Source organism: Engystomops pustulosus, chromosome 7 (genome assembly GCF_040894005.1).
Source record: "Engystomops pustulosus chromosome 7, aEngPut4.maternal, whole genome shotgun sequence".
Classification (NCBI taxonomy): Eukaryota; Metazoa; Chordata; class Amphibia; order Anura; family Leptodactylidae; genus Engystomops; species Engystomops pustulosus.
The window spans coordinates 109,516,666-109,544,501 of NC_092417.1; the positions used below are offsets into that span (position 1 = coordinate 109,516,666).

Sequence of the window (27,836 nt, forward strand, 5' to 3'; positions counted from 1 at the left end):
CAAGCTGGTATAGATTTCATCAATGGGTGGCAAATACCAAATAGACCTAATTTCTGATGAGCTTCATAAACATAAAGCCTTGACTCTAGCTTACCTTTTACCCATGTTTTGAAGGAAAATGGATGGCAAGCGTGGTGTAAGTGTGGTGGGCAGGATATTAGATAATTTATCAATTTACATCTATTAAAAGTTCTATACCACTTTCTTGATATGTAAAGTGATAAGATTAAGGTCCTGGAAGGCTGATTGCTCAAGATACCGTTAGAGATCAAATAACCCTCCATCTGCGGCCATTTAATGGAAAGGAATGTCTGGCTGTTGAGGTAAAAGACATTTCTGAACAAGGGGACTTTACTTTACAAAATATAGTACAAAATCATTGTTAAACTACCACCCATTCATCTCACATGGGCCCTGGGAACCATGGTACATATGGTGAAATAGTAAGGCCAGTTATAGCTTACAGTGGTATACAGATGTGGTAAGAAGGACAGGAGTTCATTGCTTGAAGAAGAGGCCAGGTAGGTGGACAGGTAACTAAAAGTTGTTCTATTTTAATCATTTCCTGTATTTCCCAACTTTCCATAGAATATGGGAGGGACAGACAGAGACAAGAAAAGATGGGAATGAAATAGTGGGATTAAGAGAGAGATTGGAAGGAATGTGTTAGTGCCAGAGATGGAACGATAGATGGCAGAAATATATCTAAGAGATACAGGAGAGATGGGAGGGAAAGATACTAGGAGATATGAGTGGAAGGAAGATACAGAGTGAGATAGGAGTAAAAGGAGAGAAGTGAGAGAGAAATTTGAAAGAGACAGAGAACACTTTCCAAAGATGGTGAAGGAGGATCACTCCATGTGAATGTGTAAATTACTTATAATTCACTATATGGTACATCTACCTACAAAAGGATAAAATATTACTATCAATAACTATAAGGTGTACATGTTAGAAGTAATATAAGTTTGAAAACTGTAAAAATACATAAAACTCATAATAATAATAAATACAATCAATAATTGATGAATTGGTGATAATATTAATGCTACATCAATAAAAAACAAATAGTGAGAAGAAATATTACCACTCTAAGAAAATAGCAGACTGTCCATCCCAGCACAACAGTGCGTGGAAGACATTATCATCATATGTGTTATATTTTATGGGAGTGATTTATTTTTTCTGATTGACCGACTGAACGAGTTACTTTTATCCATGGTACTTGAATACAAAGACAAATAAAATAAGACAAGAAGTGTCATGTTTTAGCGGTCTAAAAATATGTATGAAAAATAAATGTAATTTGTATCATCCAAATAAATATGTAAAACATAACGAGCACGGCTCGTTAGTATTAGAGAGTAATTAGAGCTGTGATATAAAGAGTCGTGCACCTGTGTGACATATAAGCAGAGATCTATAAAACCATGAGGAATTGATATTGAAAGTACAGGCAGTCCTCGGATTACATACAAGATAGGGTCTGTAGGTTTGTTCTTAAGTTGAATTTGTATGTAAGTCGGAACTGTATATTTTATCATTGTAATCCCAGACAGAACTTTTTTGGTCTCTGTGACAATTGGATTTTAAAAATGTTGGATTGTCATAAGAACCAGGATTAACACTAAAGCTTCATTGCAGACACCTGTGATAACTGTTATAGCTGTTTATTGTAGCCTACGACTAAAGTACAATAAATGACCAATATCTAGAGGTCCGTTTGTAACTAGGGGTCGTATGTATGTCGAGTGTTCTTAAGTAGGGGACCGCCTGTATGTTGGAAAATTGTATAACTTTTCATTATACAAGCAATAACATTCATTTGCTTAAATGAAAATTCCCCTTTATCTGTTCTATTTGTATGCACTCATTTAAAAAAATAAGAAATAACTGGCCAACAGCGTTACACCAGTAAATGGGATCTTTGTGATTTTATAACCATATCAGCCTTTCATTTTCCAGACTATGTATACTCTGGAGTCAACAGTAGTAGGTGGAGCTGATAGGCCAGCTGTCTAGGTTTTTCTATACATCTGGAGTGACATATGCTCATTAGATTAGACCCCTGTGGTCACTCAAGTGGAGGTTGTGCAATTATTAATAAATGAAAATTTCTGTTAATTTTCTCTAGAAGTTATAAAAGTTCTTTATAAAAAAATACAGGACTTCTGAGGGGGAGATTTATCGGGGCTTGTATGCCAGTTTTTTGCGGTAGAAGCCTTGAAATAATCTCAATTTCTTGAAAACCTCCTGATGTATCCGATGCGGCTGAGCTCTCATCATATGTCAGTGCACAATGCTCTCAGTCTAGCCCACCAGAAAACCCAATCCACATCGAGGGTTCATGGTTTGCCCTTCTGTTTCTGTACTGGCTTTAGAGCCATCCGGAATCTTACAAGTCCCGAGTATTTGAGTTCATGCATGGTAATTCAATTGGGAAATTATCTTTTTCTAAACACAATGGGGGTCATTTACTAAGGGCCCGATTCGCGTTTTCCCGACGTGTTACCCGAATATTTCCGATTTGCGCCGATTGTACCTGAATTGCCCCGGGTTTTTGGCGCACGCGATCGGAATTTGGCGCATCGGCGCCGGTATGCACGCGGCGGAAATCGGGGGGCGTGGCCGAACGAAAACCCGACGTATTCGGAAAACCCGCCACATTTAAAAAAAAATTTGTGTCGCGAAAATTTCACTCACCTTCATCCTGGATTGGCCGGTGTATTTCGAGGCATTCCAGCGGACTTCAGCGCAGCAGCGCCACCTGGTGGACGTCGGAGGAACTGCTTTGATGAATCCCGGCCGGACCCGAATCCAGTGCAGAGAACGCGCCGCTGGATCGCGAATGGACCGGGTAAGTAAATCTGCCCCAATATATAATATCCACGCTTAACATAAGTTTTTGTAAAACTAAATTTGGAGAGCAGCAAATATATTTTTGAAACTTGGAATTTTGGAATATTTGCTCCTCCATGGATAGAAGCATACCTTGACTTATGCTGTCTACAAAATATCCATTATCTCGGCAATACTGGGACCTCATAGTAATTATAGTTTTGGCTCCATAGGTTCTTTTAACAGTACATGTGCAATATGATAAGATTGTGAGCCCCCTGGGGACAGGGACAGATTTGGCAAGCTCTGTGTAGCGCTGCGTAATCTGTGTGCGCTCTATGGGGCATATTTATCAGGACCTCTGCGCACCGCCAGTGGCGCAGAGGCCCTGAAATAATCGCAAATGCTAGCTTATTGCTAGCTTTTGCGATTATTTTCCCCAATCCGCCACCTTCACGCCAGTGGGGCGTGAAGGGGCGTGAAAAGTCGCCGGCTGCAATTTTTTTCTACGCCAGGCCCTGCCTGGCGTAGGATAAACGCTGCGCTGCTGGCAGCCCGATACATCAAGAGGCAGATGCCTCTTGATTAGAGATGAGCGAGTATACTCGTCCGAGCTTGATGCTCGTTCGAGTATTAAGGTACTCGAAATGGCTCGTTGCTCGGACGAGTATTTCCCCTGCTCGAGATCGAGCATTTAATTAAAAAAACACAGTGAAGAACAATGAAGAATAGAATAAAAACAGTGAACACAGTGAACACAGGATCATTTAAGTGAAAAAGACAGTGAAGAACACAGTGAAGAATAGATTACAGATGTTCGGCACATCTGCTTACTTGTCGGAAGATACGCGCGGAACGACAGCAGGGAGACATCAAGCAGCAGGGAGACATCAAGCAGCAGGGAGACATCAAGCAGCACGGGGAGACATCGGGCAGCACGGGGGAGACATCGGGCAGCGGGGAGACATCAGGCAGAACGGGGGAGACATCGGGCAGCACGGGGAGACATCGGGCAGCACGGGGGAGACATCGGGCAGCACGGGGGAGACATCGGGCAGCACGGGGGAGACATCGGGCAGCACGGGGAGACATCGGGCAGCGCGGGGAGACATCGGGCAGCACGGGGGAGACATCGGGCAGCACGGGGGAGACATCGGGCAGCACGGGGGAGACATCGGGCAGCACGGGGGAGACATCGGGCAGCACGGGGGAGACATCGGGCAGGACGGGGGAGACATCGGGCAGCACGGGGGAGACATCGGGCAGCACGGGGAGACAGCGGGCAGCACGGGGGAGACATCGGGCAGCACGGGGAGACTTCAGTGGAAGAAGAGGAGCGGATCCCGGGACAGCGTATCACCCCGACAAGTAAGCAGATGTGCCGAACATCTGTAATCTATTCTTCACTGTGTTTTTCACTGCGTTTTTCACTTAAATGATCCTGTGTTCACTGTTTTTATTCTATTCTTCACTGTTCTTCACATCTGATAACTTGTCGGGAGATAATATACACGCGGGACAGTGAAGAATAGATTGCAGATGTTTGCATACATCTGATAACTTATCAGAAGACATTCTTTTTCAATTAAATAACACATTTTATTCCTGAACCGGGTCTCCCATTGACTTCAATGGGGCTCGTTATTCGAGACGAGCACTCGAGCATCTGGAAAAGTTCGTCTCGAATAACGAGCACCCGAGCATTTTAGTGCTCGCTCATCTCTACTCTTGATGTATCGGGTTGCGAATTTGCAGCGGCGGGGCGATCATACGCTGGCGCACGAGCTCCAGCGTATGATAAATATCCCCCATATGTATATATACATATTTATTAATATGAGGTTTGGCCAATGTTACCTACATTAATCAAAGTAATACATTGAGGGCTCCTTTCGCCTGTTACCACTGATGCCTGTACCCTTTATCCGATGACAAACGTACCTGTGCAGGTTCTGTCCTTGTTTGAATGTACCTGGGCTGATCTCTTGTATTAGTGTACTATGGGTTCTGGTTTGTGGCATTATTACTCTGTATATTTGTGGATCTTATGTACAATCCCATTTTTTGTTGATCAAGGGTATATAGGCATTATTTTACCAGTGTGGTATTTGAGGATGGTTGCGTGGTCTAACCTACCCCTGACTTTCTAGTTCTTCTGTGAACAGTGTAGTTTTTGTTTTTAAATGTTGAATAACTATTTGAAAATATTGCCAACTAGTTGGATTGTACTCTTTCCGGTTTTGCAATGCATCACCAGGAAAATTTTCAGGAAAAGACTAAATAGACTTATCTTCAGATAAGGAGGACACAGGCTTACCACACCGCATCGCCACTGTGAAATTGTTAATACCAGCATTGGTAAACATTGAAAAATGTATCCTTTTTTGAAAACCCATTAGATGGCGGCTTATTCAGGACCCTCATTAATAATTATTTACTTTCAAGAACCTAAAAGACCCATGCATTATATAGGACCCTAATGTTGGTGTCTGCAGGGAAATTCGCTAAGTATCATCCAAGACTTTCAACGTTAAACTTGTAAAAAGGATGATATAAACAGACATCCCCTTTAAGTTTTAGAAGCTAATTGAAAAGCTACTGCATTGAGCTACTGGAGCATCTATCACATACAGTATGTTCTTGCTATGGAATGTTCTAGCAGAGATGTCCTTTCTATCTACATCATACACCTTCATGCATCCTGATCTACGTACTTGTTACCTATCAGTTGTAGCTAGATGCGGCAATGTTGAACACTACGGCAACTTCATTATATACTGAATCAGATTACAGGCCTTTAGGGGGAGAAAAGCAAATAGGTGGTGTGAAAAACAGAATACAGACGATTACCTAACCATCCTATCCAAACACACTTACACTCTCTGGAAGATGTTATTTCCTTGCAATGTTCCTCAAGAGATTCACTATTCCCCAACTGAGGCTAGTCAGCATCAGGCATTTAATTAACAAGTCATCATATACCTCTCCTCATTTCATGGTGCGCTTTTACTGCCAGTGAGCCCTTCAAGGCACCTAGCGCTAAAGGGTTAAACAGGAAACCATCCAGCTCTGTGCCTCAGATGAATGACACGGCTACCCCCAAGACCAGGTGTAGTAATTAAATGTGAAGGCTGTAATGTATTGCATTCCTTGGAAAGCTGAGGCTACTTAGAGGCAGATATTGAAATCTCATAGGACTTTATATTAACAATAGACACAATTTGCTTAATTTGCATTTTGTGACATAAAGGAAGAGAATTTTAAAAAATTCACTCATCTTCGATTTACATTGTCCAGGTTAAAATAATAGAGGCTAATATTTATCAAATTTTACTTCTGGCCTCAAACCTGAATGGGCAGTGGTGAGACGTCATTTTATTAGGAAGCAATGCATCTGCGGAAATGCCTGAAAACTTTAGAACTGATCCCACAAATCACAATCACCTAGGATAGATACAATGTTTTCCCAAACTGATGGATGTGTTTGATACACGGAATATACAACCTCCTATCCAACAGTCATTTGCTCAGCGCCTACTTACAGAATATTTATTTTAGTGTAAAGCAATATTACACATGATTTTTTTTTCATGGTTCCTATTATTATTTTTTTTCAGTGGTAAAATAAGTGATTTAAAACTGAAAAAATATGCCAAAATATTTACGGTAGACCCAGGCTATCCCTGCCACCATGCAAAACTGCAGTTTGGGCGGGTTTGAAAAGAAGACGATAAAAAGGTAAAAGATAATTCAGGAACAGTGATAAAAAAGAGGCAACGAAAAATGTTAAATATTGTAATTGTGATATTGTAATTTTTTTTTACATTTTATTTTTAAGGTATCGTAGATTCTTAAGAAAAAACCATGTATTCACCACCTAGACATAGTAACATGTTCCTTAAAATTGCAAATATATAAATGTTTAACAAATTGGTATTGATGGAAAGTTTTACCTTTAATGATCCCTATAAGACATATATTTATAGGCCATATCACTATAGGAAGAAATTTGAAAATACGTAAAATGTATTTTTCCCACACGTCCACCTATACCTGTCCTGGTTCCCAAAATATAATTAACTGTTCAATTTCAGTAACATATGCAAATTTGGCTGCCTATCTCAAAGATGCATCATGGATTTTACACACGAATATGTGTGTGTAAGACCTATATTTTTTTTTTGGGGGGGGTGAGGCTTCAACAATGAAAGCAGTAACGGAAATAATAGTAAATAAACCTTATGAGTTTTACAATCACATGACAATAAATGTTAATTCCCTATTAAGAAACCAATGAGCTCCAACCCAACTATCTGCCATGAACTGTACATAAAATATCAGTGCAAAGACACATCATAAAAACTGAAATAATTTCAACAGCTGCAGATTATATATATAATTTACATATGATATATATATATATATATATATATATATATATATATATATATATGTGATTCTCTTTCTCAAGTGATGATATAGAGTTGTCTGCAGATGAGAAATTATGAAGAAACATATGTGCTCTTTAGTGTGTGACAGAGCGACCTTGCCAAGCCTCCTAAAACTGCCAGTACGACTGTGAGGATATAATCCAAAGAAAGTGTATTGAATCTTTAAACAGGGGGAAACACCTTGCAGACCTGCTGGAAATCTCATTATGTCTTCATTTCTGCTTACGTCCACTTTACTGTATATTAGCCTTTCTCCCCTATAGAACCAGTCATGATCACCATATTGTCCCAATATATATATATATATATATATATATATAACTTTTTACATTGGCAGGTGTTAGAAAATGCCGGTATAAATGTGAGTACTTGTGTTAAAAAATATATATAAATGTACATATTTATATATATATATGTGTTTGTCTATATATGTATATATATATATATATATATATATATATATATATATGCAACCATAGACTAAAAGGAAATGTGATTTACTGATTAAGCTACAGCAATGTGGGGCCTTAGAGATGTATTCTAGGCCTAATGCCAGGGTGCAGCTCTAACCCCACTTCCTTTTAAGATTAAAATCACACTAATGGGATGAATACAAGCTAAACGTATCTTAAAGAAAAAAAATCAAGCACACGTGTATTCCATTGATAATAAAAAGATGTAATGATAAAAATTAATAAGATATAAATATATATATGTAAAATGTAAAGCCGTGCACCTGGTAATGTTATATTACAATGTCATATTGTGTATAAGTAACGCACGGGGCCCTTGACAGCAATAGCACACAGGTAAACATACACACATGTCCTTCCTTACCTTTCCTTTTGGCTCAAGAAATCCTGAGATAAGTGGTGCGAGATGACCAGCTCTGAAAAAAAAAAACTTTTGTGTTACTCTCGAAGTTTTTTTCTTCAAAGCTGGTCATCTCATACCTCTCTTCTTGGTACATACTGAACCAAGAAGAAAAGTAAGAGAGGACACATATGTATTTTTATCAATGGAAGACATAAGCAAGATCAGAATTACATTATTGATTCCCCTTGAGACCCAGAGAAAATGTATTTACAATTTTTTTTTACAGTATTCACTTTACAATACAATATTAGAAATCCTGTTAACATGGCCGCCCACTTTCTTTGCTGAAGTAATCAATGAGTAATCCATTAAAACGCTTGGGCTATGGGCACTTGATACACTCAAGTAAAAGTGAAGGGAAAAGGTTAATCCATAGTTTCTCATTTTATTTTTTTAAAAGGTTCAATGCAAACTCTGGACTTTTGATCAAAAAGTATATGAATAGTAATGGACATGCCATGGTAAAATGCAGTGTCCTGCTCAAACTCCTGATACTATAAAGGTGATGGGGCACTGTTAAAAATACAAAATATTCAAAAAATACAAAATACACTAGAAAAGGACCTTTACCATTGGCATGCATAAAAGCATGGCATGGCCTAGCAATGGCTTTGATTAAAGACTGCATAATGACCTCTTATAGGTTCCCATTAGATGACTCTTATGGTCACTGACCAGGCCTCCTAAGCTGTGTCACTTACAAATAAATATAGTCTAAAATTAAAAAAAAAAACATAAATACCATATATACTCGAGTATAAGCCTAGTTTTTCAGCACCAAAAAATATGCTGAAAACCCAAACTCGGCTTATACTCGAGTAAAAAATATATATAGGTTTTACCAGGTTTTGGTGGTAAAATTAGGGACCTCGGCTTATACTTGGATCGGCTTATACTCGAGTATATACGGTAATAATTATTTATGTTTTTTATTCATGTTAAATCACTTTAAAAATCCCCCGGTTTTAGTGATTATATTGTTACACCCAATAAAATAACTATAAAGAAATACAATACAATTTTTTTTCGAATATTTTGCAAAATGTTGGTTTAACACTTTACAACATGTTTTTTTTTTTTTTTATTACGATGGGGTAGATGAAGCTTCACCTGAGTGTATATATTCTTATTGGCCTCTGCTGTGATCTAACACCAGCTATTATTTACATGCCATAAGAGGAGTACTTGTCGTAAATCACGCTCTTTAGCCCAACCATAGGATGTTAGCTATGTAAATGAAGACTCCTTATCAGAGCGGGAAATAGGTTGTTGTATTCATTTGCTTATCAATTTTTCTAATAGATTTGTAAGAGTAATTATATATATAAAAAAACGGAAAACTGCTATATTGTGCCAGACAAAGGAATGAGAGAGGATGTGGAAATGAATGAAGCATTAAACAACCTGACTGTCTGAATCGGCAGCTACATATCTCTCTCCACGTTCAGGCTAATATTAATCTCTGGGTTGTGGAGAACGTGCCAGATGCCTCCCTGAAATAAAATAAATATTCCATTCATTTACTGCTACTATTACCATATATGGATCAACATCAATAGGAACCTATGTATTATATAGAATGATAGTGAATTATTCACTATAATTATGGGGGGGGGGGTTAATATAGGCCACTGCCTAGTTAAAAAAAATTATTGTAGACGGCTCACTAATTCACAAATATTATTAACATGTAAAAATATCAAATAAGAAATGACCATTACATTTTTTATATTATTTTCTGAATAAAGCATAATGTCTTTTTATGTATAGACTTATTTATGTATTTTGTCTTTAGTATGTAAAACGGTTTCTCACCAGCTGCACGGTGAACAAAAACATGTCTATTTGCCCAAAATAAATAAGAAATGTTACGTCTGTGGCAGAAACTTGGATGCTTTCCAAGCCTTCTATACAGGTGTTGCTTAATATGAGTTTAAATGAACAACTTTTAAGTTTTTTTTCTACTATTTAGAAAAAAAATGGCTAAAAGGATTTCCTTTCTCATTAGACTTTACTTAGGGGATAGCAATCTGTAGCATCTGAAAAGATAATTCTAATGTACCCTATACATAATTTACTAACTCAGTACAGGAAGCGAGGAATATCTGATACTGCGTTTGCGTTCAAGGATATATTTCTCAAATATTATGAATGATTTGACATCAAAGGCTAAAATTCTACAGAAAAAATACTGTGGTAAGTAACAGATGTCTTGCGGGATATGTTCGAAAGGCGTGCTTGTGTTTATCTAAACCCAAAATGTGTATATCTATATGTGTGTGGATGTGAATATCACTTGTTGTTACACCTGCTCCATCAGAATACCTCATTGATAAAGCCATGTAGATCATGTCTAATATAAGCATACATTCATAGCTGCAACCCTAAGGGTAGATTTACACGCAGCAGATTTGTCGCAGAGATTTGTCGCCTTCACTCTGTGTCTGAATAGGCCTTCCAGAAATCCATGTGCTAAAACAACGGCCGAAGCAGACAAATCTGCTGCATGTGAGTATACCCTAATACGAAGACCCTCAGAGACACCACAGCAGTCTAATTGTTACCGCACAGTAGCAAACAGTTAAATGGTTTCATACCTTTTGGAAGGGTCGCATATTAATCGCTTGCTATGAAAACTGTGAAATGTAATTAGTAGCTATCACAGATAGGTTTTATCACAGGTGACAATAAAATGGTTCAATGTTCTTCTACATGGCTTACTTTAGGACAACTGCAATGGCAAGGTGACAATTCAGAAGCCGGAAAACAAAGGTTATGATATTTACAACATAGAAGGGAATGATGTATTGATCCCATATCTGGATATTAGGATTGTAATGTGAACTTCAGAATAAACTATGGTGTTTCATTACATCTGTGCATGCCACTAAGCATCTCCCTTTGTCATTGAAGACATGTCCTTTGCTGGGACATCACTAAGTAGAACTGTGCGACTGACCGGGAACTGTAACAAAAATCTATAAAGATTTCATAACATATGTAGATGTAGTGGCAATGAATAGGTTGTCTGTTAACTCTTTGGGCCTGCATTGTAAATGTACATCCCTATGCAAAGCTACTCATTGCTCATACGCATTGGGATAGCAAACTCAACAATGCTACATCTAGATATGTAGACACATAAATGAAGCTCATATACCACAACTGGGTTTGCAAGGTTTAAGGACAATAGGTAGGTTCATTCTAGGTCAACAACAGTAGTATATACAGCAGATGAATCCTCTTTAGGCCTGTATATATTCCCTATGCCGATTGAAAGTCTCTACAGTCTACAGTCACAGCTCACAAACACAACAAACTATAATCCCAAAGGAAACTATATGGTATCGCTGTAGCTTACATGCCTATACAACTACAAATGTTTCTACACGCAAAATAGAAACACCTGCCTTCCAGTTCTTCCACATGACCATACGTAGGGCATAGTAGTGAAGGACACCGAGGGGAAGGTTGTGTGGAGAAATAAACTTACTGAATACAGAGAAACATATAGGACACTTATTAAATAGACCATTCGAGGAATAGATCTAATCTGCCTTGGTAACTCAAGGGTTAACTCCACCAATAGTGCAGCAATAAATATATTAGCACCCTATCATACACCCCAGAATATGGACATAAGTTTCACAGTCTAGGAGCCGTTCATGCTATCCTAGAGTATTTAACCGTTACAACCCCACAAATGTGAGTTCAGTAGAACGGTAAACAGAAAAAAAATCATGGCGAAAAAAATCTTGTTATCTAATATTCACCAAGATGAGAGCCTTTCCATTTATCTTTCCATTAAATATTTACTAGAATATATACTTAAATTAAATAAATATGGATTTGTAATCATTATCCAAACGACAAAGGGTCAAATGTCAAAGTGCATTGGTTCTAGGATCATTATAGGACCAATGGCTTCTCTGAATTACAAGTACACAGTGTGTTCTATGATGACCTTCGACACCGGACATACCGGTAATATATTAACATAAAATATACCCCGACATACACCTCTGGGGTTCCCTACATAGAAACATGAAATCCTGATGATTCTCTAGTAAGATCTTCTACGTCAGGAGATTGATAGGCGATCATGACACTAATTACTATTGCAATTAGAGGCTGAAAATTCTGTCACTAACAAAATTGTCAGTCAGACTAGAGACACAATGCGCGTGGCCACGCATAGGACTTTATTAAAAATAAATTAATTAAATTGAGAAAAAATATATATAAATTGATCGTATTGTAAGAGGAACACCAGGGTATTTGAACCTGGTCAGCATAGTGGCCAGAAAAGACGGATTGGCGAAAAGTGTGAATAGCAGGTAAGCAAAGAAGGATGTTAAAGGTTGCAACTTAATGAAAATTTGAGATAAAATTTTTGTTTTAAATTGTCTATTTTAAAACTTTCCATTTAAAATATTATGTATTTGACCTAGCCCAACTACACCAGCCTCTATTATGATAGTTTTGCTTCACCTATATTCACCTGTATTTCTAACTAATATTCAGTTGCCTCATATAGAATACAGACATCCAAGCCCAGTACAGAATCAAAAACTGCAGTTTATTATTGTAGATTATTTTTTTCTTTTGATATGACCATAGAAGTAAAATGACAGAGCACAAAATACAACACATGTCGTTAGTAACTCAAAATATAAAACAATTTTGCACAGCAAAATATATATATATATATATATAGGAAAAAAACATAATAGCTGACACATTAAAATCTATTATGGTAACTATTTGTAAAAGACATGTTATCAGTCCCTGATAATACGATTTTTCCTGGTTATTGCCTTTAAGACTTGTGGAATTTGTGAAACTACAGAAAATCCAGTTCTGCACCACATTATTATACTGTAAATTAAAAACAAAAAAACTGCATTGTTTAAAACTGTGCAGTAATGCCGTTTTCTCCTTGTTTATAACTGCATACATTATGTATTAGCGTTCTAAACAGTTTTGCATTTATTATATGCTTGCAGGTTATATCTTAGTGCAATTCAGTCCCAAATACTTCAGTTCTGAGAAAATAAAATTAAGAAAGAAATTTTAAAAAGCTCTTTTTTTGTTTTAATGACATAAGGGTACTTAACCCTTTAATACTTTGGTTTTCTAATACAGTCAGTGGTAAAGCATGGGTTTAACATATACCCAACTTATAAATAAGTTGCAAGCACATGCGTTAAAATCTATCTTTAAAAATTAATTTAAAAAAATCTTGTATCAATGTCTAACCCCCTAACATCACAAGAACAGACAACTTAGTGCATGAATCATTCAAAAAACACTTTCTACCTAAAACAGCTCTAACTCGTTCCAATGAATCCTAAATGTGTAGGCTACACTGTAACTGGGAACTAGACTAAAGAAAGGAACAATATGTACTACAAACCCATTGCATTCCACATTTGATAGAAACCAAATGCAATAAAGGGTGTTTTTTTTTAATTTTTCTTTTTTTTTTTTTAAGAAAAAACTGTCATTAGCTCACAGCATTTAGTCCCAAGACAAGTTACTTCTAAGACATCTTTCTTTTGTATCATTCATTATTATGCCAAATTTAAATAGGAAATTCCATTCTGTCAACTCGGAAGAAAAAGCAATCAGTGCATTCAAATAATAATATTATTAAGAATAAAATAATAAAATTGATGTTTTGCATATTTGTGAAAAGCAGTTTTTGTCTTATAGCAGATGCAATCTTTATTTAAAGGGGAACAACTGGGTTGCACTTTTTTGTTTGCAACTCAAAAAAGTGATGAAGAACATAAAAAAAATGAATGTCATGCCATATTTTCCAGAAGTCCATTTTCCAAGCAAAAATAAAAAAAAACAAACAAAAATAATAATTATACCGTACATGTCCAGCATGCAGGGCCTTCTTATTTATATAATGTCTCTTTTCCATAAAGTCTTATGACAATTACAGTTCTTTGTTGCCAAGACACAACAGCAAGCGTAATGCATGAGATGAGTATGGGATTTTAATGGTGGGCCAGTCTCATTCATTTTGGGCCACAAAGTCATATGAAGTTTGATGCAGGCTTCATTTTGGCAGGTTGCTTTATATCATCATCATGTCCTCTTATATATTTTTGTTTTAGTTCAGCAACTCTCAAAATTGATGAATTCAGCGAGATAGTCTAAAAATTCACATTTTTTTGTATTTATTGCAAGCTCATATGAAGAACTCGGGATGGCAACAATTCTCTGTTTTCTCTCTGGCTTTGACACAGCAAGCTCATAAACTCATCATGACCTTAAAAACAAAACAAATAGGAAGCGTAAAGTGGATGATAAATTTCAAAATGTAGTCTTCATATGAGTGCAAAGGGTTTAAATAGGTGCAAGGCAAGCATGGGGGGAAAAGTGATCACAGAGAAGTGCATGCAATCTTCATATCTCCCATGTTATATCAGATTACTCTAAACTTCCCCATAACCTTTTCAGAAGCCATAGAACACTACTGTAATTATTTACTAAACAATAACTATATGTATATATTGTTACACATACACAAATAATCTCTGTACCTATCTTTATTTCTATAGCGGGCTAGTAGTACACATCTATGCAGTATTAACATGGGAGTCATGAATGATAACTTTTCCATATCACTTTATGCATCAAGGAGCAAAGAAATATAAGATGTAATAGTAGACGTTTTATAAGAGAATGCATGGGTAGACTTTTCTGCATGCTAAATGGCATAAGGGGGGACACATACAATGACGTCTCACAGAAACAGTGTGAAGGATAATTATACAGTGAGGATAATGGGAATGGAATAAAATAGTGTAAAAGTATCCTCTAAGTTTCCAAAATGACATCAAGATCCTACAGAAAAGCTTTGAGAGGGCGTGTTTTGCGACAGGATGAGTTTATCAGGAGGACAAAGTTGGCCATACATGGGCTAGTGACTTAGAAAATAATTCTAAATGGACAAATGGACCATGTAAGATCCTAGATATCAGTAGAGATCTCTCTCCACAATCTTGTTAGTGTTTTGAGACAAATTCTATGAAATATCTATGTGATTTTCCTGTAAAGAATATTCATTTTAATTTGCTTCTTCTTGTCTGAACATATTGAAAAGCCTCATACATGGCCAAACTTCTAAAGAAGACTCCTCAATCAATACACCAAGGACATGATGAAAGAACACATGAGGGATCTACTTAGTAACATGTAAGGACAGACTACAATAATTCATAAAGATAAATAAATTGGTAAGACTAAAGAACCCTTGCCCACTTACAAGGTATGGATGAGGGTACACAAGTTGCAAAACACAAGTATAGAAAAATAGAGTGAAAAGTGTGACATGTCCTATGAAAAACTGTGACCAAGTATGAGGTGTCACTTGACCCCACAAAAACCCATGTTTAGTGTTAGTTGATTGACATGTTCTAGGTAAGTAAGAGCTTTGAATGTCATATAAGGACCTCTTAAGTAGGTGACCTATCCTCCTGACTACAACCAATGTTAGGTGTGGGATGGCATGTCCTCAACACTTGTAGTGGACGTTAGGGGGCACGTCTACCTCTTGAATTGTGTTAGGTGGCAAGTTTTACTACCCCAAGAGATCCGCAATGTTCTAGTATAAAATGTCAGGTATGCCATGAAAAATGGTCTGGCAAGTCTTGACTATGAAGAAACCAGGTTAGGTGTTACTATTGACTAGACCCCTAATCCCAGTTTAGTTTTAAAACTCCCTAGGCATGAAACAAGGTATCACGGCCCAAAATCCGAGAAGTACTGGTAGTTTTGGCATGTGTGCTGTAAGCTGTGTAGGTGCCAGGGCATGATGTGCAGTGTGAGTTGGATGGTAAAAGTTTGGAGCAGTGCAGTGACTTACATGAAATACTCCGGAGAGGAAGGGTTGTCGCTGTTGGTGGATCCGTTTTCTCGGAAGCCACTTCCCAGGAGCTTCTCGTACTTCTCCTTGTAGGCGTCCCTCTCCCGCAGCAGCCTAGAGATCTCCTGCTTGAGGTGCTCCACCTGCTGCAGCAGCTGGTTCTTCTCGGTCTCCAGGACGTGCCTCTGCTGCACCCTCTTGAACCTGCAGGACTGTGCGTAACCCCTGTTCTTCAGGGTCCTCCTCTTCTGCTTCAGCCGGATCACCTCCTCCTTGCTCACCCCCCTGAGCTGCCGGTTCAGCTCCCTGACAGACATGGTGACTAGCTGCTCGTCCGAGAAGCGATCGTCAAAGTGCAGGTGGTGGTGGTGGTGATGATGATGATGGGGCTGCGGGTGCAGACCCCCGACCACTGAAGATGAAGAAGAAGCTGGGGAGCTGCTGCTGCCTCCTGCACCTCCTGCTGCAGGCTGCACCCCGGCCGAGCCTCCGGGATGGTGGTGGTGGTGATGGTGGTGGTGGGCATTCCCTGCTGCAGCCGCCGCTATGACTGCAGACACCACCGCCGCTGCAGAGCCCATGTCTTCCCCGGGCATCCCGGCCGAGGATGCATACTGCTGCCCCCTGGCAAAGCCATCGTAGCCCTGGAGCTGCTGCTGCTGCTGCTGGTGTTGGTGCTGCTGCTGCTGGTGCTGCCCGGTGCTGCCGCTGCTGCTGATCAGCGCTTCTACCGCGTCCTCCGGGCTGAACCCCAAAGCCTCCGGGTTGATCTGCTGGGGATAGCCGGTCATCCAGTAATAGTCTTCCAGGTGGCTCTTCTGATCGCTGCCAGAGCTGGGGCTGGGGGCTGAGAAGCTCGGGGAAGGGGGCACCGAGCTGCAGGGCGTGCTCATCGGGGTGGAAGACAGCGATCCCCCGGCGATCAGGCGTCCGCACTGGCTGATGATGCGATCGGTCTCAACCGGCTCCTTTTTCACTTCAAACTTCATCAGATCGAAGTCATTAACATATTCCATGGCCAGGGGACTGGTGGGCAGGTCGGACGAGCTCATTGCCAGTTCTGATGCCATCCTCCTGCCGCTGCTGGGCACAGTCCTCCACAAGGGCTGCAGAGGGGACACCAGGCTGCTGTGGCTGGGCACTGGCACCACTGGGTGAGCCAGCTTGATTACTTGCTTGCCCCAAAATTGCGCGGAGAGAATGTTGCGCCGCTTTTGCGCCGATCACTGCACGGTGGCGCTAATCCTGGCGCTCATGCCCGGCGCTGCCCCCGCTGCCCCCGCTCTGCAGCCTCTTCTCGCTGGCTCGGGCAGGACACAAGTTGGGGCTCTTTAACACTTCATGATGAAAGTTTAGCAGAGGAGCGGAGAGGGAGCACCGCTGTCAGGCGGCACCGGGGATTGTCAACGATCATTCACCATAAAAGCAATGCTCTGCTTTATAGCTGCTCTGACGTCACCGGCCCAATGGCGAATGGACGGGGACGGCGGGCCAATGGGAGCGCGGAGCCCCGGGCCTCATTAGCATAGTAGTATATAAACTTTACCAGAAGGGGAGAAGAGGGGGGGCTGTCAATCATCGGCGATCAGCTGACTGTCAGCTGGGGGAGAACCTGCCTTAACCCTTCGTGTGCCCTCCGCATCGCTTCTAGCCGGGGGCCCCGGTCGTGTAGGAGAGGGATGTCACAATTAACCACTTCCCTGCCTGGGAAGTGATGGCTGCAGCAGAGAAAGGGTTACCTCATGGGACAGATGTGATCCAGCAGTGGAAGGAATACAACCCCCTCATCTGGGAAGTCTTATATACTGCTGCATAACATTAGGGAACTTAGAGTCATTTCTAAAAGTTTAGCATTTTTATGTGTGACACACTCAGCTCTGCTACATGTATATATAGAAATACACAAAAACCTACAGATCATTCATTCTGTGATTATATACACGTGTGTTGTGTAAAGCTTATATAAGGCAAGTATAATTACATGGAGGGGATCTACTGGGGATGGTCCTCTTATGGAAACAACGGTCTACTAGGGGATCTACTGGGGATGGTCCTCTTATGGAAACAACGGTCTACTAGGGGATCTACTGGGGATGGTCCTCTTATGGAAACAACAGTCTACTAGGGGATCTACTGGGGATGGTCCTCTTATGGAAACAACAGTCTACTAGGGGATCGACTCGGGATGGTCCTTTTACGGAAACAACATTTACTAGGGGATCTACTGGGGATGGTCCTCTTATGGAAACAACAGTCTACCAGGGGATCTACTGGGGATGGTCCTCTTATGGAAACAACAGTCTACCAGGGGATCTACTGGGGATGGTCCTCTTATGGAAACAACTGTCTACTAGGGGATCTACTGGGGATGGTCCTCTTATGGAAACAATAGTCTACTAGGGGATCTACTGGGGATGGTCCTCTTATGGAAACAGCAGTCTGCTAGGGGCTGTACTGGGGATGGTCCTCTTATGGAAACAACAGTCCACTAGGGGCTCTACTGGGGATGGTCCTCTTATGGAAACAACTGTCTACTAGGGGATCTACTGGGGATGGTCCTCTTATGGAAACAACACTCTACCAGGGGATCTACCTTGGATAGTTATCTTATGGAAACAGCAGTCTGCTAGGGTATCTACTGGGGATAGTATTCTTATGGAAACAACAATTTACTAGGAGATATTTTGGGGGATAGCTCTCTTAAGAAAACAAAAGTCTATTAGCGGATTTTAAGGAAATAAAGTATATTTGTGTATGGCAGACCTAAGAAACTATGGAAATAATGGGTCTTCTCAAAGAAGTGGTGTACAGTTTATGTGTTTTATATTGGTAGGTAATCCCTCTTTATATGCTGCTAACCTGTACCATAATATGGTTTACAGCGGGCTGTGTGTAGAGTGTTTTCACAGCATCTAATTATTTGTATGTGTGTGTGTTGTTTCTGAATATTTTATCATTATTTGAGAATATCTAAAAATGTAGATAGATGATCTGGGAGCAGAGTGCTATAAGGCAATGCTCTGTGCCAGAGAGGGTGAACTGTGAGAGGAGCTCAGGGCCAGGCTGCTCCAGTGCTGGGGATTGGGAGCCTCCCTGTCCCTCTCTGCTCTCCTCCACGCTGTAACTTGATCAATCTTGCTGGAGCTCTGTGCCCTTTGCACTTTCACATTTAAGTTAACTATTTTGTACTTAATCGTGACAAGAAACAGTAACTGAAGACTCCTCTACACTCCAGGGCCCTCCTAATGCTGGGTGCAAGTATGATAACACAGAAAAACTAGAATGTAGAAACCAAACTGTAGAATATATGGACTGAGGTAGCAGTGCTGAGGTTTATATGAAGATCACCATGTTCTACATAGGACTGCATATCATTATTCTCTAATGTGTAACAGTTTGATCATTTGCATCACTAAGTAATGTTTTACTTAAAAAGCATTATTCAGATTGACAAACTTGCCTTTCTTGTCTACCCTTTTCTACCCTTTCCTATCCATCACTTCATCATCTATCTACCATGAAACAACAGCACTCCATAAATCGTTAAAAGTTTCCACTCACTTTCTATCAGTCCTTAAGTACTTTCACTATCGCTCTCTCATCTATCTATCTATGTATCTATCTATGTATCTATCTATGTATCTATCTATGTATCTATCTATGTATCTATCTATCTATCCCATATCTATCTATCTATCTATCTATCTATCTATCTATCTATCTATCCCATAACTATCTATCTATCTATCTATCTATCTATCTATCTATCTATCTATCTATCTATCTTTCATGATTAAAAATCCAGTAGTACCTTACAACGACACTATTTGATAGTATTGATGTATTCTGTCATCTATTCTTAGCATAATTTGTAGATACCCCTTAAACTGAAGACGTAGGCCTCTCCTATTAAATTGTATATGTAACTAACTTTACTACATTTCTACATAATATAATAATGTTCCTATTGTTCAGTACCTGCTATAATTAGCATTATATGCATATATGTAAAACCATCATGCACCAATACAATAATGGAATTGGGATTGACCTTCCTTATGTCACTAAATGTTTTCTTTTTCTGAAAATTGCAATATATTGCTTTCTCTTGGTAGAGATCAATAATGTTGTCAATAGTCAGTTGTCAAAGGTTAACATGGAATTTCCTAAAAAATAAAGGGAGAGTGCTGGTACATGAAGGGTTATATGACATTTAGAACGCAGCTACTGAGCGCCCTTACAGCTTCATCCCTTTAACTTGCTCATATTAGCTGTGTTTTGTTTGCTGTTGATGTTCGGATTTACAACGCGATTGAGAAGAGAAAGAGACTTTACTGCTTTTATGGAAACTCCACAGTGCCACCTATTGGCGATTGGAGGGAAAATTTGATCATTTTCCAGGCTCCGCTTGGAAGCTGTGAGAGCTCTAAGAGTTGCTTGTAAAGGGGACAGTGCATTGGTCATCTGCCATCCTTTGCATGTAAAGCACCTGAGCTTTTAAAGGCATTTTCCTCATAGAATTGTCTCTGCCATGGGAGTTTCACAAATCGGACACAAACTATTCCTAAGAAGAAGTGAGAGGTGTATGTTCATGATCTAGGCACATCTATTCGTAGGACCCTGACCCTCAGATATTTATGGTTATGACAATCCAATTTTTCTCACCCGACTTTCCTAGACTCCTGAATGGCAGATTTGAGAATGTTGTCTTGAGAAGCTGGATAAAAGTTCAGTGATCAGTTTTAGCCTTCTCTATTCCCACTTATGCTGGATTAAAGGAATTTTACTGTATTATATTTTTGTATATAGCGAAGTACTATTTGCAGAGCTAAATATCAGTTATGGATCCAAGACACAGACAAAGAAGTATCCATCCTAAATTGTATTATCAATCACTATACCCATCCTCATAGGAGAAGACGTTCAGTTACTGCTGACTTGGTACAGTGAGCCCTTCCTGGCCTGAATAAATTATATGTATCACATTCGATTCATGTTGTCATACAGAAATGTATCCATTATAAAGTTCATGTTATTCAAATATGATATTTGGATACAAATAATATGCCACATCTTTCTGAGGTCCCTGGTATTTTGTGTGCTGTGCCTTTAAGTTACCATACGGGTAATATGATTTCAATTTGTCATGATTTGTGAAGCGCTGCATAATCTGTGTGTGCTATATAAATAAAGAATTATTATTTTTATTATTTCTTATTGCCCTCCATTGTCTGCCCTCAGAGATGCTGTGAAGTCCTGCCCAGCCTAGGACAATACAAGGAGCTGCTATACAAAAAGTTGTATTAAAACCACTTGTGAGATTGTGAGGTTACCATGTGTTCTCCTTTCATTCTTAATAAGGTTTCCCTGATCAATTGTAGAAAATCCAATAATCCTACAGTGTCTCATTTTCATAGGGGATCCCACTTCATCACATTGTATGTGATATAACATAAAGATTACTATATTATGGAGTTTTTATACATGCAGTATCCTGATATCCACAATAGATTGTAAGCTCTTGCAAACTCTTATTCCTATTCCTATTCATATGACTATGGTTTTATTATGTAATGTCTAATTTATTTATGTAAAGCGCTATGGAATATGATGGTGCTATATAAATAATGATTTTATTTTATTATTATACAAATGATATACATAACAATAACCCCAATTCTAGAACTGTATCTTAACTCTTCTTGACAAAAATCTGTAACTTGTTCCTCACCTTGTATATTCCATTTGTAATACTAGTGTCTTCTCATGTGGTGGGGTCAATGGACCGATGGACGAGGGTGTGACTGCTACCTCTGCACTACCTAGAACTACACCCTGCTCCTTTATGCCGTATACATTGTGTTATGAAAATAATAGGCTCCATGGCTTAAGAACTGCCGCCGATGATTTGGAGGTGAATTAATGGCCATATCAGTTGCATTAAAGTTACTTGTAATTCTGTAATAAATGAGATGTCGCTGGTAAGTAAGATTAAGTGCCCTGCAATAAAGTTGTTTATCTGAGAAGTAATTCTGAGAACCCTAACTTCTGTCATTTAGTCATATATTAAACATACTTTTTGTACATTGCTCTCCCTGGCTGCACGTTTTACTATTTATATCCAGTCTGCCCATCCCCCTGCTGGTATAGCAAGCACTGCTCTTACAGCTCTACATCTCTGGAGTAAATTATAGCTCCCATCTGAATTAGCTCCCAGGAGAATACTTTAAGAAGACTATAGACATTAGAGATTGCTAAGACGACTTACGGACTCTGGGTTATTGACTAGAACATTGCTCTCCAATCTGTGGATCTCTGGCCAACTACAACTCCAGCTGTGCACATGCTGAAAGTTGTAGTTTTACTAGAGTTATAGCAGGTACAGAGATAGCAGTCAGATCTTACAAAAAAGCATCACCATTGTAAAAGACAGATTGGTAGGTGCTGGGGGTGATTTAGACTGGAACTTGTGAACTACATGTTGCACCTTTTAAGCAGAAAGGGCACATTTTAATCACATACTGCCATGTGAAGATGTAGCAGTGCTGAGTTTGTTAATAGCAGGCTGTAATATCTAAGGTTTTGATACAATTCAGTGAATTATCCTAAAAGGAACATATTATAAAAAGACATATATAATCTTGCAAGATCATGGTCTATTTGGCCTACACAGACCGGTAGTGAATTATATAGAAAATTAGCAAACCTGTTCCCTTAAAGGGGACCCGTCACCACATTTTTTACAAATACAACAAGTGGCAGGTTCCCATAGAGCCCTATTAACTAACTGACACCCTTCTTTTTGCTAAAAATTGTTTCCCTCGGATCCTTATATAATCAGCTTTATAATTTTACCTGGTATTCAGGGATATCTATAGCATAATTACAGGTCCATTACCATCCTCGGGCTGAATCCAGCAGCTCATTTCTCTTTTCTCTCTTTCTCAGAATTCTGCAATAATGTCATGTGACCAGGATGACCTCATCACAGGTCCTTTAGCCTCTTAACAATAGCAAACTGTACCCCGTACATACCTATATCTGATCAATGAAATCACAGCATACCTGCATGGAGGCATAGAGATGAGTAGAAGTCCATGCAGGAATCCTGTTATTTAATTGATCATATGTATATGCATGGGGAACAGTTTTCTAATGTTAAGAGGCTAAATGACCTGTGATGATGTCAGCCTGGTCACATGACATTACTGCTGAATGCAGAAAAAAGATGAGCTACTAGATTCAGCCCAAGGAGGCTAAAGGACCTGTGATGATGTAGCCTGAGGAGGCCACACCCATTCAACCTATTATAGATATCCCTGGATACCAGGTAAAATTATAAAGTTGATTATATGGGGATCTGAGGGAAACAATTTTTAGCTAAAAGAAGGGTTCAGTTAGTTACTAGGGCTCTAAGGGAACCTGTCACTTGCTATATTTGTGAAAAATGTGGTGACAGTTTCCCTTTAAATACTACATTTTGATAGAGGATCAGGATCAGTTCAACAAGGGCAATAACCATCTTTGAGAAAAAATTGCAGTGTTCGGATGAGCACTGCAGTCTTATAACTCTTTTCTAGGAACAGCATTGGATATTGTATGGTGGCTATGCTGGGTATTACAGTTTAACTTTATTTACTTGAATGCAACTGAGCTGCAGGTCATATGCTGAATGGACATGATATCCATACCTCCCAAATGTCCCGGATCCAGTGGAACAGTCCTGGTTATCAGACTCTGTTCCGCCTGGCAGGAGGTATGTTGCCATACATCATCTTTGTCAGCATCCTCCAGATACCAACAGAGCTGATTAGAGTGCTAATGCAGAGAGCAGCAGTGTGGGATTGTAGGGGAACGAGGAGACATGAGGTAAGTATCTTGTGTTTATTTTTATTTAATTACACAGCAAATAGGGGGAGCTGGGAGGAGGCACAAAATGAGAGGGAGCTGGGGGGAGGGACGGGGGGGGGGTCAGAATATGAAAGGGGCAGAATATAAGTAGGCCCTAAGGGAACACAATGTGAGGGGGAGATGGTGCAATATAAAGGAGATCTGGGGACACAATATAAGGGGAAACTTGGGGGCATAATAACACAGGGCTCACAACATGAGGGTTATGAGGCGCCACAATGTTGGATGTGGCAAATGGCCCGGCTTAAAGCTGCATCTTTTGTCCCTACTACACTTCAACAAAAGTGGGGATATCACTGGCCTGTGAAGCAGAAGTGGCGCTCAATAGATTGGCAGCTGGTTGAAGAGGTCAGAGCAATCTGATAACTTATCCTAGGGATAGATGGTCAAATAGAACATCCTGGAAAACTCCATGAACAAACAAATGACACTATAAGAAGGTAGACAATCATTAACTGCAAATCTCTTCTTTCTCTGTGCCCAGCTGACCACTGCAATGCTTGCCACTGGAATACTTCACACTTCTACAGTCCTGATTGTCCCATTATCAATATAATATAATATCTGTAATAGTTTAGACTTTCCTTAAAAAATGCAGACACCATGTATTGAAATCTGTAGGTACAGCATATTTAACCCCACATGCAAAGTCTCAGATCAGGCACAAAAAGCCTTCGTCTTCAGCGTTTTGGTTCAGGAAAATCGTTCCATATTTAAAACTCACATTTAACCTTCAATTTGTGTGCAGTCAAGAGAGAAACATCCACCGATGATTGCATGAAAATCCTCCCCTGTAGAACATACATTTAAATTACCCATTTCATGTAGAACATTCTAAATTGCACTTGAGCCTGAAGATGTATTTACTGAAGTAAAAACACTAATCCTAATTGTATCCTAACAAAAACCAGATGCAGCTAAAAGCACCTTAAAAGCACCCTCAGAAATGCACTTGTGACTTCTTCAATATATCAATTTGCATTTTTTTTATGACTAAGGCTCAATTCATCCTCCCTCCTAATCTTGAGGTTTCCGTCGTCACACTCTCTGCCTTAACAAGATCTGTCAGTTCTACCTGCAAGGTTTCTGATGTCAAATTTCCTAGAATAATTTCGACAGGGTTAGGAAAATGACTAGTGGTTTAATGGCGACCTCGGCTTAAATGGATTGCTGTCCCGCAGGAAGGACTCTGAACAAATAGGGACCCTGATAGTGAGGCCTGTAATGGAGGATGTTAATAGGTAGGACAGTGTCTTTAAGCTGTGAATATTTATTCCTCCCGGGGAATGAGGAAGGAACTGGAGTGGGTAGAGAACGTATTGATGTTTTGGGTTATCCTAACCAGTAAATGAATTATTGAATACCCACTCAAATGGAGACATTCTACTCTTACTACTATGCTGAGATGTCCCACACACATTATATTAACAGCATTGAAGATTGCCTCATGAATGTTACTTCCATTCTACAGATAGCAAAAAAAAGATGTTTATATAGAGAGAATAAACATTTTAAAATAAAGGTAGTTATTTAATAAAAAAAACTGTTTAATGTTTTCATTTGAAATGTAGTTATTTCTTTTTAAATGCATTGTATTATTAACAAATTTTTTTAATTGTTTAATTTTTTTAAATTCATTTATGTATTTCATATTTCTTATTTATTTACAAGCAAACAGCTATGAAAAATAATGAATAAAACATAGATAACAGTTTTTGTAATAGTATAAATAGATAATAATATTAATAATAAATCTATATTAACATAGCACAATCATATTCCGCAGGACTTTACAGATCATGGGGTCAGGGACGGATTATAGGCGGGGCTCCCGGGGCTCAAGCCCCGGGGCCCCCACCATCTTGCCCCCCGGGGGCCCCCACCAGATTGCGCCCCCCGGACCCTTCCTCCTCAGCAGCCACCTGCCTGAGCCGGCCGTCCGACCCCGGCACAAGTTACCGCCTTCCCCGCCCTTCAACTGCATGGCCGAGCCGTCCTCCTCCTGGCACAGGTACCCGCCTCCCCGCCCACCCATCCTGCTGCATGGCCCAGCCTCCCCGCCCGCTCCAACCCCGTTCACGCTCCCTTCTCCCCCGCCCGAACAAGCAGCCGTCCTCTGCTGCTCCCCCCCCCACGCCCGAACAAGAAGCTGCCCTCCGCTCCATCCCCCTCGCCGCCCAAACAAGCAACCGTCCTCCGCTAGCCCCCCCCACGCCGAACAAGCAGCCGTCCTCCGCAGCCCCACCGCGCCCGAAGAAACAGCCGTCCCCGCTTCCCCTGCCCGAAGAAACAGCCGACCTCCGCAGAACCCCCAACCCCCCCGCCCGAAGAAGCAGCTGTCCTCCGCTCCCCCCCCCCGCTGAAGAAGCATCTGTCCTCCGCTCCCCCCCCGCCCGAAGAAGCAGCTGTCCTCCGCGATCCTTCAACCCCCCCCGCCCGCCCGCGCGAAGAGGCAGCCGTCCTCCGCTCCCCCGCCCATACAACCCCCCTCCTGTCGGAACAAGCAACCGACAGACCCCCCCCAACACCAGCCTGACGCCACAGCCGGTCACCATAAAAGGGTAAGTATATACATTACATATGTATTTATCTGTGTATATATATGATGTATATTCTGTGTATATATGTATATAAAGTATATATACTATGTGTATATACTGTGTATATTGTGTATATTGTGTATATACAGTATATACACATATATACAATATACAGTATTTATGTGTAACTGTGTATATGTGTATATACTGTGTATATACTTTATATATGTGTATATATGCATCTACTGTGTATATAATGTGTATATACTGTGTATATGTGTATATATGCATCTACTGTGTATATAATGTGTATATGTGTATATATGCATCTACTGTGAATATAATGTGTATATACCGTGTATATGTGTATGTATGCATATACTGTGTATATAATGTGTATATACTGTGTATATGTGTATGTATGCATCTACTGTGTATATGTGTATATACTATATTTATATGTATATACTGTGTATAGTTGCATATACTTTATTTATACACACATATATTTGTATAAGCATATATATGTGCACATTTAAATATATATGTTTATATGCTATGTATGTGGTATGTATGTACATGCTCTGTGTACTGTATGTGTGTTTGTGTATTTCCCGTATGTGTGTGAAAATGCTGTAAATACTGAATGTGTGTGTATTTGCTGTATGTGTGTATATTCTGTATGTATATGCAGCATGTGTGTATATGGTGTTTTTATACTGCATGTATATGTATATATGGTCAGTGTATACTGTATGTGTGTATATATATATATATAATGTGTATGAAGTATGTGTGATGTATATATACCGTATGTGTGTATATACTTTATGAGTTTGTGTATACTCTGTGTATTAGTGTATAAATGTATATGGATACATACATGTGTGTGAATACTTGTATATATATGGGTGCAAGCATACCAGTGTAGAACTTTATGTGTGTATATAAAGGTGTGTATATATCAGTGTATAAATGTGTGTAATTGTATAAACTGCGGGACTGCTTGTCTGGTGCGGGCTGAGGTGTATGTTAAATGGGACTGCATATCTGGTAGGGGTGAAGGTTTATATAAAGATGTGTTACTGGGGTCGAGGCGGCTGTGTGTAGCTGTGTTACTGGGGGTGAGGCGGCTGTATCTAGCTGTGTTGCTGAGGATGAGGCGGCTGTATGTAGCTGTGTTACTGGGGATGAGGCAGCTGTATGTAGCTGTGTTACTGGGGATGAGGTGGCTGTATCTAGCTGGGTTACTGGTGATGAGGTGGCTGTATGTAGCTGTGTTACTGGGGATGAGGCAGCTGTATGTAGCTGTGTTACTGAAGATGAGGCAGCTGTATG

At 39.7% G+C, this 27,836-nt stretch overlaps 1 protein-coding gene across 3 annotated transcripts in view; it reads right to left on the minus strand.

The window, feature by feature from the left end:
• MAF (MAF bZIP transcription factor) overlaps positions 1–17,482 on the minus strand; it is a 42,929-nt gene extending 25,447 nt beyond the window's left edge. The window contains exons 1-2 of one of the 3 annotated variants that reach the window (XM_072117527.1): positions 16,048–17,482; positions 8,127–8,178 (exon numbers count right to left, since the gene is read on the minus strand). In XM_072117527.1, coding sequence (XP_071973628.1) covers positions 8,127–8,178; positions 16,048–17,117 — 1,122 coding nt within the window. In that variant the 5' untranslated portion in view covers positions 17,118–17,482. Of the gene's footprint in view, positions 1–8,126; positions 8,179–13,637; positions 14,449–16,047 lie in introns of those variants that run through there. The other 2 variants (XM_072117529.1, XM_072117528.1) reach the window with 2 other exon arrangements.
• Positions 17,483–27,836: the final 10,354 nt, after the last annotated feature.